The 12,595-nt window shown below is 49.1% G+C and overlaps 1 protein-coding gene across 1 annotated transcript in view; it reads left to right on the forward strand.

The window, feature by feature from the left end:
* LOC146801648 (uncharacterized) overlaps nucleotides 1–12,595 on the forward strand; it is a 203,952-nt gene that overhangs the window by 138,063 nt on the left and 53,294 nt on the right. Inside the window, exons 12-13 of the mRNA XM_085621130.1 lie at nucleotides 9,333–9,410; nucleotides 10,528–10,616. Coding sequence (XP_085477256.1) covers nucleotides 9,333–9,410; nucleotides 10,528–10,616 — 167 coding nt within the window. The remainder of the gene's footprint in view (nucleotides 1–9,332; nucleotides 9,411–10,527; nucleotides 10,617–12,595) is intronic.

Consider the following 12,595-nt stretch of genomic DNA (forward strand, 5'->3'; position numbering starts at 1 on the left):
TGGTATCCCGAGCTACTCAGTATGACCATCGATCCCCTGATCTGACTGCCTCTTCAGGAGGATCTTCTGTCGCAGCAGCAGGGGACGGTTCTCCACCCGAAAATGTCCAGTCTCCACCTCCTTAAGGGGAGATTGAGCGGCAGCAGTTGATTCCTTTCGACTTGCCTCCTGAAGTTTGTAATGTCATTCTGGCAGCCAGGCGTCCCTCCACTAAGTTGGTATACGCCTGCAGGTGGAACAAATTTGTGGCATGGTGCACAGCAAAGGCTGTGGATCCCCTTTCTGCCCCTATTTCAGAAGTCTTTTTGTTCCTTCTTTCCTTGGCCCAGCAGGGCTCTGCTCTGGGCACTATCAAGAGCTACCTTTCTGCTATTTCAGCCTTTCTCAGGCGCCCTGATCAGCCCTCTCTTTTCAAGTCCCCTATTGTAAATAGATTCCTCAAAGGCATTACTCACCTTTTCCCTCCTATTTCTTTTGTGATGCCACAGTGGGACTTGAACCTGATTCTCACATATTTGATGTGCGCTCCCTTTTCGCCTCTTCACAACTGTCCTCTGTGACTCTTAACTTTGAAGACTGCTTTCCTGGTTGCCATCACCTCCGCCAAGCGAGTGAGTGAGCTCCAGGCTCTTTCTTGTAACCTCCCTTTCAATCTGTCCATCCGGACAAGGTTGTGCTCAGAACCCGTCCATCCTTTCTGCCAAAAGTTCTCACTGCTTTTCACATCGGGCTGACCATCACTTTGCCCACCTTCTTTCCGACTCCACATCCTTCTAGAGAGGAAGAGAGGCTCCACCGTCTGGACCCAAAACGTGCACACTCATTCTACCTGAACCGCACACAACAGTTCCGGGTGGATGACCAGCACTTTATTGGCTACGTTGGCGCCAAGAAAGGTCGGGCCGTACACAAGGGGACTATCTCCCGATGGGTCGTCTTGTGTATTAAAGCCTGTTATTCTCTGGGAAAGAAGGAGCCTCCATTGGGGCTGCCTGCCCATTCCACCAGGGCGTCGGCTGCCACTACGGCTTTGGGACGTGGTGTCCCCTTACAAGACATCTAAGCATTATTACCTGGACAGCCAAGTTCGGAGAGACGGCTTTTTTGGCCGTTCCGTTCTCCATGACTTCCTGGTGTGATCTTGGTTCGCAGACCCACCACCGGGGTTGGAATTGCTGGGGTATCTATTCTAAGGTAAGGAATCTATCACTACGTGTTTCTGTCAGATGAACAAGTTACTTACCTTCGGTAACGATATATCTTTAAGAAACATTAGTAGTGATCGATTCCTTACCGCCCCACCCATCCTCCCCGTTCTGCGAACTGATTTCTAGGGTTAAGGTCACCCCTTTCAGGGCCCTAGTTTGAAGGCACCAGTGGTCAGTATCTTGCATGGCTCTGCGTTCCTGGCGCGGAAAGTCGTGTACAGAACTGACGTCCGCACGCGAGGTCGGTGTCTAAGTAGCTGCCGCGATGTCATCTCGGCGACCACGACACCAACAACGGACGCGGAGCCGCACGACACCACCTTCCGACACGCAGGGTTACTGCTGACAAAAAATTTCCGGATCCAGTCTGACGCCTGGGGGTAATTCTAAGGTAAGGAGTCTATCACTACTAATGTTTCTTACAGATATATTGTTACCGAAGGTAAATAACTTGTTCTTCACAATGATAGGAAGAGCCGGCATCAAAGGATCAAAAAGCGACGTCGCTATGAATGCTTGCCGCCACATGCCAGTTATCCCTGTGGTAACATTTCTGACACCTCCTGCTTGAAACCCAAAAAGTCAGAAGGAATGTGAGCCCCGCTTTCACGGTCTGTATTCATGCAAAAAATCGAGATCAATCGAGCTTTTGCCCTTCTGCTCCGTGGGAGGTTTCTGTCCTCCCTGAGCTTGCCTTGGGACACCTGCGCTATCATTTGACAGGTGTACCGCCCCAGTCAAACTCCCCAACTGCCACTGTCCCCGGAGCGGGTTGCGCCCAGCGGGAGCTGGGTGCTTGGAGCCAGAAGCGAGAGCCCCACGGGGCTCGCTACCCCGCCTCACCAGGTAAGTGAAAAAAATGATTAGTGGTATTTCACTGGCGGCCCAAGGGCCTCCCACTTATCCTACAGCTCTCCTGTCTCTCTACAGTGCCAGACTAGAGCTCAACAGGGTTTTCTTTCCCTGCCGCGGCCAGGTCTGGGTTGGCTGGGAAGGCTTCAGGGTGGCAGGTGGCCCTCTGCTCCGGCGGGTGTTACAGCCCCCCTGGTAGTAGCTTTGCTGTGTCCGCGGAGCCCAGGGAGATTTGACTGCCTTTGGAGGGCTCTAGGGCTCCGCTTCCTGGGGGCTCAGAGACCCCGGCTGGGCCTCCGGCATGGGGAGTCCCTCTGGAGCGCCCGGGCGTTTGGGGGAGGACTGCCTAGGACCGATGGAGCCTGTCCCGGGCACTCTGCCACGCCGTGGGCCGGAGGAGGGAGCCCCGAACGGTGAGGAGGTGTTGTCTGGGCCGAGCCCATCTGGACCCCGGCTGAGAACCGCCAGCCCATGAGGGATTCTGGCATACCGTGCCCCTAGTAATCCGGAGGAAAGCTACCCCTCTTTCTGGTAACCCATGTGCACCGAGCGACAGAGGGGACCCAGGGCACGGAGGCGTCGACCTCCTGGAACCCTGGCTGGGATCGGGGAGGCAGACGTGCCCTCATCGGGACTTCCAGGCCGGCCCGCCCAATTCTTCACTGGAGGGCTCCCGCTTGCCCTTTGGAGGGCTCGGGGGCTCTGCACCAGGGACCCTCTTCCCGGGCAGATGGACCCTTGGCAGGCCGCAAGACGGGGGCTCCCACACACCTGGCCCTGCCCGAAACCCAGGCCCCTGGCCCGGTCCCTGCTTCTCAACCCAGCCAGGCCGGGGAGATCTGGGAGCCTGCCCAGGCACGAGAGACCCTCTTCCCGGGCACACGGACCATCAGCTGGCCCCAGGACCTGGGCTCCTGTTCCACACATTTTTCCCATAACTCCGTGGAACTCCGCGTAGTGGCGCTACGCCAACTCTACCCACCCCTAGTCTTTAGTCGATCTCTCACACCTCTGTGGTTTAGGTCTGTCTGTCTCTCTCTCTTTGTCTCTCACCTGTGTCCTATGGTCAATGACTTCAGTGCCTGTAGGCAGTCTCTCGTACCTCTGTGTGTGTGGTGTTTCTCTCTGGATCTCTCACTTGTGTCACTCAGGTCGTGGACCTTTGTGCCTTTAGTGCATCCTTCACACCTCTGAGCTTCAGGTTTCTCTGTCTCTCTGACCTCTGTAACACTTTTGAGCACTGTGCCTCAGTTATCTCACAATCACTTTCTTACCCCTATGTCTATTATCTTTTTCTCCCACATCTGTTTCTCTCATCCTAATATGGTGGGAATTTCCGCCAGTCTCTTCTTTCCATCTACTTATCCTTATCAATGTTTCTTACCGACAGGCCCCTGAGCAGTTATCTCGGTGGCTATGTGTTCTGGGTCTTTCATCTTTACTCTTTCTATTTAACCCCCTTACGGTATTCCTGCTTTTGTCCCTTCTTCCTCTACTTCTCCTCTCCATCCAAGACTTGAAAGTGGTAAGGAGGGGATTTTAAAATGTGATTACTACGGCCAGCCGCCTTCTTTCCCGCCTCATTTCCTTCTAATCTTTATCTTCCCATTATAGAACAGGCTGGTGGAGGGAGGGGCAGGAACAAGGGCGTCGATTCACCAAAGTGCTAGGGATAGCAGAAGTGATATCACATACCCTTTGACATCATATGACCCCTGATTGTTTTCCACGAAGGCATGCCACATGACCCTAACATCATAACAACTGAGGATTTGTGTTGGATAGTATGACACAGCAACGCAAAGATGTGCTATGAGCTGCTTTGCATTATTTTGTATCAAGGGGTGTTCCATGTATGGTGCATGGACGTTCCCATGCAACCACCCATGGATTTTGTTGCAAACATTGGTAGACAGGAATATGGGCCAAAACCGTATGCCTCCTTGAAATAGGCGTAATAGGGAAAACTTTTTTAATTTTTCTTGTTTTTCCAAATTTGCATGTGTGCTGCATTGTAGAGCACACCTGAAAAGTGAGAAACGCTTTGATGCCAAGTTTGTATAAGACTCAGTCTCTATATTATGAAGTTTTGTTGATCTAATACACAGTCTTACTAAATTTGTAAAACCGTGTAACATACTCGAAGGGTCCCCCGCTAGTACAGAACATAAGCTTCAGAGAATGCACACACCTTGCCCTCTGGCACAAGGGTATGTGTGTTAGCGCATGGCTGCTAAAAGTGCCCCAGCGCACGGGGAGAGAGAAAGCGAAATGATATCGTATATGAATAAGCAGGAATAACCTAAATTTCAGAATACAGCAGAAGAGGGTGAGAAATTGACAAAGCAAACATTTTTGAGAATTGACTGGAGATTACTGAAATGCTGTGGAACATTGTGCATATTTTCAAAAAGGGTCACCTGTAATGGGTGAAAAATCTCGTTCACGTGGATGGCGTGTTGTGGATCAGTACTTGCCGTACCCCAGGTACCAGAAGTGGCTCATCTCCCATCTCAACCCTAAGCTGGGCAATTCCTGTGTGTTGTGATCCTTCAGCCCCGCTAGCGGGAACACCAAAGACTTTTGCCTGTTAAGGTGTAATCCTGAATATATTACAGAGTGATCTAAAAGCTGCAGGAGTTTGCCAATCGCTGTATGGGGGATGCAACATAAAACTTATATAGTGAGAGAAGGTGGGTACCATTTACTGTTCGTATTCCCCAGTGGTCAAAATCTTGCCTGGCCCATACCGCCATGGATTCTATGGCTAGGGCAAATAGCAACGGGGATAGGGGGCATCCCTGACGTGTGCCTCGCCCCAGTAACCCCTGTGCGGACCTACTCTGACCCAGTCGGACCCTGACATTGGTTCGGTGTACAATATTCTAACCCACTAACAGAAGTTTGGTCCAGACCCAGATACTCTGAGCACCTCCAGCAGGTATCCCCAGTCCACCGAGTCAAACGCTTTTTCGAGGTCGATGGATATCAATGCTATCTCTTTGGTGATTGCTTGTGTCTCGTGCATTATGTGCGCTAAGCACCGAATGTTCATAGACGTGCAATGGCCCGGGATAAATCCGCACTGATCCTCATGGGCCAGATAACCCATATACGGGTTAAATCGTTTGGCCAACACCTTGCATAGTATTTTCACGTCAGTCTTTATCATCGAGAGCGGACGGTAGGTCCTGACTGTCTCCGCTCGGTTTAGGGAGCATACAGATTTCTCCCTCGCACATTGTTAGGGACAGAATCACATTTTTGAAGGATTCATTCAATGTTTTCAGTAGTAGTTGGACTAGCTTTGCCGAATAAGCCTGATAATATTCAATCGGGAGGCAATTCCCCCTCGGGGCCTTGGGTATGTCTGTTATTTCCTCCACTATCTCTTTTTCAGTTATCTGTGCTTCCAGTTCTAACCAGGCTTCATCTGGAAGCCTCCTCAGTTGGAGCCTCTCCAGGAATGGAATATAGGATTCAGCCCTAACTGACGGGTCAGCCGTATACACCTTTTGCAGGTGCTGATTGAATTGTTCCAGTATTCCGATTCTGGAGTATACCAACTCTCCCGTCTGGTTTCGTATGCATGCAGTCAATGAGGGAGCCTGCTCCCTACGCAGTATCCATGCTAGCCGACGGCCGGACTTGTCTCTGTCTGCATGTAACCTTTGGTGATATCTGGTGAGTGTGTATTTGTCCAGCCTATCCCATGAGTCTGCAACCTGCTCTCGCAGCGTGCATTCCCGCTTCTGGTGTCTCCCTGACTCTGTATACCCTACTGGAGTTCTGCTAACGAGTCCTCCCTTTCCCGCACTTCACTTTGTAATTGCCTCTGTACACCATATGTTAATCCCATTCCTGCCCCCTGGACCACCGCCTTCATGGCATCCCACTCGTAAGCTCTATTGTCTGTGGTGTTCCAATTAAGGGATATATATAGTCTGTCAATGCTTTTGAGGGTGACTATCTACCAACCTGGTCTTCAAGGAGATCTGAAGGTAACTGCCAGTAACGAGAACCCTGCTCCCGGACAGCCACTGCCCCGTACAGCATACTGGTGCATGGTCCAACAAAAATTGTGTTAAATGGGTTATTTCTGCTGCCAGGAAGGCAGGAGATTCCGTAGCTAAAATCCTGTCTAACCTGCTGTGTGTGTTATGTGTGGGCGTGAAGCACATGTACAATCTCTGTGTCAGCTGTTGGGATCCCCAGACATCCCTTAAGCCCAGGTCATGCATCACATTTTCTGCAGTTGTTTGGTCATTCGCGGCTCGGTGCCCCCCTAGGCGGATGTTGATCCAGGTCAGAATCCAAAACGCAATTGAAATCCCCCAAGCATATAAGTGGAGTGTCCAGGTCTGCAGTGATTAAATCCTGCAGCGTCAGGAAGAATGTAGGTTCATCCGTATTTGGAGCATCAGAATTCAATATAGTTATATCTTCGCTGTCAAGCTTCCCCCTTAACAATACATAGCGGCCCCCGACATCCGATTCCGCATACTGAAGCATGAATGGGGTGCCAGGGGCAACCCAAATCAAAGTGCCCCTAGTGTAGGTAGAGTGGGAGGAATAGAACACCTTCACCCTCCACTTTTTTGCTAAACGTGCTGCCTCTGTGTCATCCAAATGTGTTTCTTGCAGGCATGCAGACGTTACTTTATATCTTTTGAGGAATGACAGAACTCGATGTCACTTAGAGCAGGTACCCAACCCTCTGACATTTCAGCTACGGAACTTCACCTCCTGTGCCATATTTTCTTATTTGTGTTTTCTGTCTGACCGTGTCCCTGGAATTACTGCTCACGTGCATCAACCAACTCATTCTCATGTCCGAACTTACATTGGTCCATAAACAAGGACCGAAACTAACCCACCCCCCTCCCACGGACAATACTCGGCTAACATCACAGACGATACTGCCCACCCTCCGCTCGTGCCAGGACGTGCACAGCATCCCAATCAGCCCAACAGAGGCAACGAATAAGTCTTTGCCCCCAGTCCGCCCACCCTTTACTTATCGGCAGTCATAGTGCTGCTCCGGGGTTCAGATCGCTCCTATACATCTAATATCACTTTCGTGACATTCCCAGATATGTCCGTTTGTTTCCGCAAGTCACCTAACCTCCCCACTTCCCCCTGATCTGCATCCAGCTGAACTCTGAATACAACGTCAAAATCAATTTGCAATTTTTACCGTACATCTATGCAAGGTTAGGGCTGAACTCCACGTTACCAAGACCTTTGCTCATCCCCCTAGTCCCTTTCCCCCTCAGGAGTCTCTTCCGTCAGCGTCTCGGGCTCAGCGTCTATTGTCGGTGCCAGGTACTGAGCCTCCGCTCCCACCCTAGTAGGAGTGGCTCCCATAGAGTTTATTGCCATGCCTTCTTCTTCTGTGGCATTCAGCTGTAGTGACCCGTCTTCACCCACTGTGATCCTCTGCTCTCGACCTTACTACTGCTTAGGGCCTTTGACTGGTCTCATTCGCCATCTTCTCCTTTTCCCCAGCGGCTCGTCTCATTCCCCATCTTCTCCTTTGCCCCCGCGGCTCGACGGGCGGTGACCCATTTGCCCGAATTTCCAGCCACTCCCATATGTCCTCTGGGGAGTCAAAGAACCACGCTTGGCCCACTGCAGTCACTTTTAGTTTGGCATGATACAGGAGAATATATTGTAAATTCAGCTCTCGTAGTTTGTGCTTTACCTCTAGATAGGATTTTCAAAGGTACTGGACTTATTTGGGATAGTCTGGGTACACAGCAACCTTATTTCTTTCAAACTGGACATTCTGGTGCTCCCGTGCTGCCCGCGACCTGCAATCTCTGTCCTGATAGTTGAGAATTTCAGCCATGTGCGCTCGAGGCTGCGCCCCCGGGGGCGGTGGTGGGACCAGGGCCCTATGGGCTCTCTAAAACAAACTTGTCCAACAATCCCTTGGGTCATAGTTGAGTGCGTATCCAGTGTTCTAGGAATTGTTCAGCGACTCCCTGTTCTGCATTTTCCGGTATGCCCAGCACACGTATGTTACTTCGACGTGCCCTGCCCTCTGCCTCTTCCGCACGGTTCTGTAGAGCCCTCGTGGCCATGATCATCTGCGCCACTTGTTGTTTAATCGTTACACGTCCCCTCCGAAGATCCGCCTCGGCGCTTGTGACTTTATCAAGCACTTTCCAGAGGTCCGCTCGTAGTAGATTTACATCAATTTAGACAGTATCTATGTAGTCCTCCAGTGCCTTCCTGGAGCCCTGGATGGCTGCCATTAGTTCTGCACTTATGGGCTCAGGGCTGATAATTGTTCAGTAGAAAGGGCATATTACGCTAACATAGATCTGAGGCTATACAAGTTGGCGAGCTTAAAAATTGTGCCTGGCACAGCTCAAGTACTAGGGTCTTTTGTTACAAGACTATTGCCTTCATGGAATCTATAGTAAGCAATAGAACATGAGCATAAACAGCTAGCACCTTTGCTTTCTAGGCATTATATTTGAAATAAAGGACTATAAGCCCAGATATTTTCAAAGCTTGTTACGTCTAGGCGTTATTCTCTAAAACAGAAAAATAGGCCTCCCTTTGAAGGTTATACATGCATTATGGTTTCCCAAAGAAAATAGACAAACTATGGAACCAGTTGTAGGGTTTGCAACCAAAATTGGAACTTGAGAGTCTGACTTGGCTGCAGTGTTATTTAAAACCCAGGTTGGGATTGAACAGAACAGTGCTGACCATTGGTCTACAGAACCCTGGACCGCCAGCATTGAACCCACCATGGTTTGAAATGATTGAATTATAGCTTGCGAGCCATTGTCCTTTTTCTTGTTAAATGAAAATCTGTATTCAAGCAGCTTGATGAAAGAGTGATGAACGCATTGGTATCATTAATGGTATTCCCACCCATGAAAGGGTTAGGGCTTCTGACGCTTGCGGCTTTCCATCTTCACCAGAGGCCTTTGAAGCTTCTCCATCATGCATTCCCCTCCTGACAAATGAATTGCTATAAAATGTCATGAGTCTTTGTATTTAGTGTTATGACAGTATATCAAATTGATAGCTCAAACTCTTCTTTTTATAAATAGAATGTGTAAAGATATGATTTTCTTTAGCTATTTTATTTCATCCATGAAGGTATACTTACCTGTTTTTACTCTTTCTTTTCCTCTGTGTCTTTGATTTGCCCTGTTTTGCATAAGATCTATATTAATATGGCATACAAGTACATATATGTGTTGCCTGTATATGCTCTTTTCTGATTATTGTCTCTTCTTTCTATGGCAGGTCCTCTCTGCACCTCTGTACTGGACTGTGCACTTGCTTACACAATGCTCTCTGGCATCGATCCAGCGTACCCGTACGGTGAGGAATCATGTTTTAGGAACAACGTGCTTTGTGACTGTGCGCCACTTGAATTTGATTACAATTGCAGAGCCTAGTTTAAGAAACGTACTACTTGACTTCATGAACCTTTGATTGAAGTAACTGTAAATGATATTTCAAGATGGTGCAATACAGTTGGGTTGCTTGGGTAACAGTTTTTGAAATATGTATGTATGTTCACACGCTCCTAGCACTAGAATTCCGTGTCCCCTCCTAAAATGACATGGTGCAAACCATGACGTGACTCTTGAAAACAGATGCCTGGTACAGACCCACACGACCAACCATCTGAATGCCCTCAGCGCCCAGCTCTATTCTGGAGCATACGCAATCTCACACACCCCAAAAAATATTTATTTTAAAATTCAAAAAACTGAAATTGGCGGGAGCCAGCAAGGACTTCCAGGCTCTGTGCTGCAAATACCTGGGAAGCGAAGGGGAGAATCCTCTGGCTACAGCAGAGGAATAAAGAAAATGGGTGGTATTCCATCCATGCAGCGATAGAAATTCCATGCAGCGTCAGAAAGGAGTAGGAAAAAAACGTCTGGCTATAGCTTTAGTGTAGCTCACTTGTGGTGACTGTCCAACAAGTAACAAACGTGCATGCTTCACGAACCCTAATACTGCGATTACAAGGACGGGCTAGCCCACCCTTGTGGAAACTAACTTGCCTTGTGGTAGGTTAAGTAGTATTAAACACAACCAGCTTTCCCTATAGGCATGTGGGGCAAACTACAGTAATGAACTATCGCTGAAATGTTACTGCAACACAAAGGAGGCAGGCAGGGGTGTTTTCTGCTCTTGGATTGCATATTCGTCTGTCCACAGAGGCCATAGACTGGATGTTCAGGTTGGACATTTCCTTGTAGAGCAGGGTCAGGACAGATTTTCATATGGATAGTCACTGTGCGGCACAGGGGGGGGGGGCGGAGGGATGAACCAGAAGCGACAGCCAGTGGCTGAGATTAATTACATATTTCTTCCATCTATTTGCAGTCACTTTTACTTGCCTAATGTTTGTGGTAAACGTTGGAATCCTTGGTGATACTACTGGTGTCTGCTCCCTGACTCCTTTTATACCATCCTTCCTATGCAGGTCTAAAGCAGCCGCCAGTCACTCTGGAAGGACTGTATAAATCTGACCTGAAAGACCTCACACTGGGAGTGGACTGGACTTTCTTCAAGGTGCGTCAAACTAGGTTATTCGCTGCGAAACTTGTTGACAGAGTGCACACGCGAGACTGCAGTTCAGCTTAGACACTATGCTGACTGCTGATGCATATTAAATGGACCCTTAAAGGTTCAACCGAAATATAAAATAGACCCCCAAAAAAAGGTTCATCCTAAATTTACTCTGCCTCAATGTCAAAAAGAATATATGCCTGACCAAAAAATGTTTCCCATGATGCCATGGACATGATATTGTGAAAACATGTCCTGAACTAATGGTGCAATACCAGCACCCCCCTCGTAAGCTTTGGTGATTGTGTTCCTTTCCAGGAACCAATAAGAACCGGAAAAAATTGCGTTTGTTCTCATTCCTGGAAGCCTGTAAGATGCTGGCTTAGTATATGGTGCTCACTTATGTAAGTGTAGCACCCTGCACTAATCCAGATAACCCTTATGGTGATTTTAGTGGTCTTTGACAACCATAGAAAGCTCTCTAAGTGGTAGCTATGGAGAGCAGCCTTCAGCCTTAGCCCAGAAGGAGTGTAAAGCAGCTTGTTTTACCTGTCCGTAATCTTATGGCGTAGGTTAAGTGAAAAAGAACCACACAGTGTAGTTATAAAAATAGATATTTATTATAAACACTCCCTAACACATTGCCGTAGCTCCTACCCGGAGATAGAAACACAATACACTCAATACTTTAGCAATAGGACAGGTAAGTAGCACAAATACACAGTGGTCTCCACTGGGAGACTAAACCATATACTAAAATCGGGGACCCAAGGTGAGTATCTAGGAACCCACAGAGGCAGTGTGCGAACACAACTGCGTGCTCACTACAAGTTAATGGGTAAGTCACGGTTGCAGTTTTAAAGAAGGACCCTTCCCAGAGGACCCTGAAGAAACCCTGTGGAAGATGGAAGGTTGGGGAGTCACCCCACCCGTGGATACCCCAGGAACCAGGATACCTACAACAGGGAAGCCGGGTGCATAGGTGCGAAGTGACATCGAAAGCACCGTAGACCACAATTGAGGACTTCAGTAAAGATGCCGCTGGCAAAGAAGGTGAAAGAGTCCGGCGGAACCCACGGGTGGATTCAAGATGAGAAGAACCTGTAAGCAGAGGGGACAGTGTTTATGCCACTCAGGAGTGACCAGGAGTAACGGAAGACGAATGCCCACCGATGTTGGTAGATGCAGAGAGTTGACGGTGCCCTTGAAGGTGCAGCTGTGCGGACTAGGCGACGCTGTCAAGAGCTAGGGGGTCGGTGTCCGTCGGGAGTACCAACAAGCCTTGGCAACGGCAACAAACTTATTGTGCGAAAAAGGTGCGGTTTTGGGACCAGCAAGGTCCAAGTGACTCCCCACGAGCAGGTAAGTCAGAGCAGGCCCCAAGCAACCAGGGGAGCCCACTGGAGCCAAGGAAGACCCTCGCAATGACCCACAGGTTGGAGGCACAGAAGTCGCAAAAGGACCTTCGAGCAGCTCACCAATGATGAAGGCCCATGGTAAAGAGGATGCGGTGAGGACGAAGATCTTGGTAGCAGGAGATGCTAGAGCTTCTTGGAGCCCGAATGTAGGAGAGTAGGGTCTGCTATCCTATGGTCACCCCAAATTTTTGCTTTTTGCTTCACTGGTTTTTGACATATTGAGGCTGTGGGCCTGCCAATCAGACCCCCAGCCTGCTGTTCTCTCTACTAAATTAAAACTATGCACCCTAGGTGCATAACCAATTGGAAGTGGATCACCCTGTCAGCCCCTGTACCAGTGTACACTAGGTACCCAGGGCATTGGTGTACCCAAGGCCTGCCAAGGGCTGCAGCATGTATTATGCCACCCCAGGCTTGGCCTAACAATTTGACACAACTGGCTGATCACTCAGCTGGGGTAAGTTGGTGTAATCACCTCTTACTTAGGTGTAGTATACCTATACCTAACCTTAAATGGGACACCTGGTAACCTATAAGTCACTCCTATGGCAGGCCTTAACAATC

This window comes from Triturus cristatus, chromosome 8 (assembly GCF_964204655.1).
Source record: "Triturus cristatus chromosome 8, aTriCri1.1, whole genome shotgun sequence".
In the NCBI taxonomy this organism is placed as follows: Eukaryota; Metazoa; Chordata; class Amphibia; order Caudata; family Salamandridae; genus Triturus; species Triturus cristatus.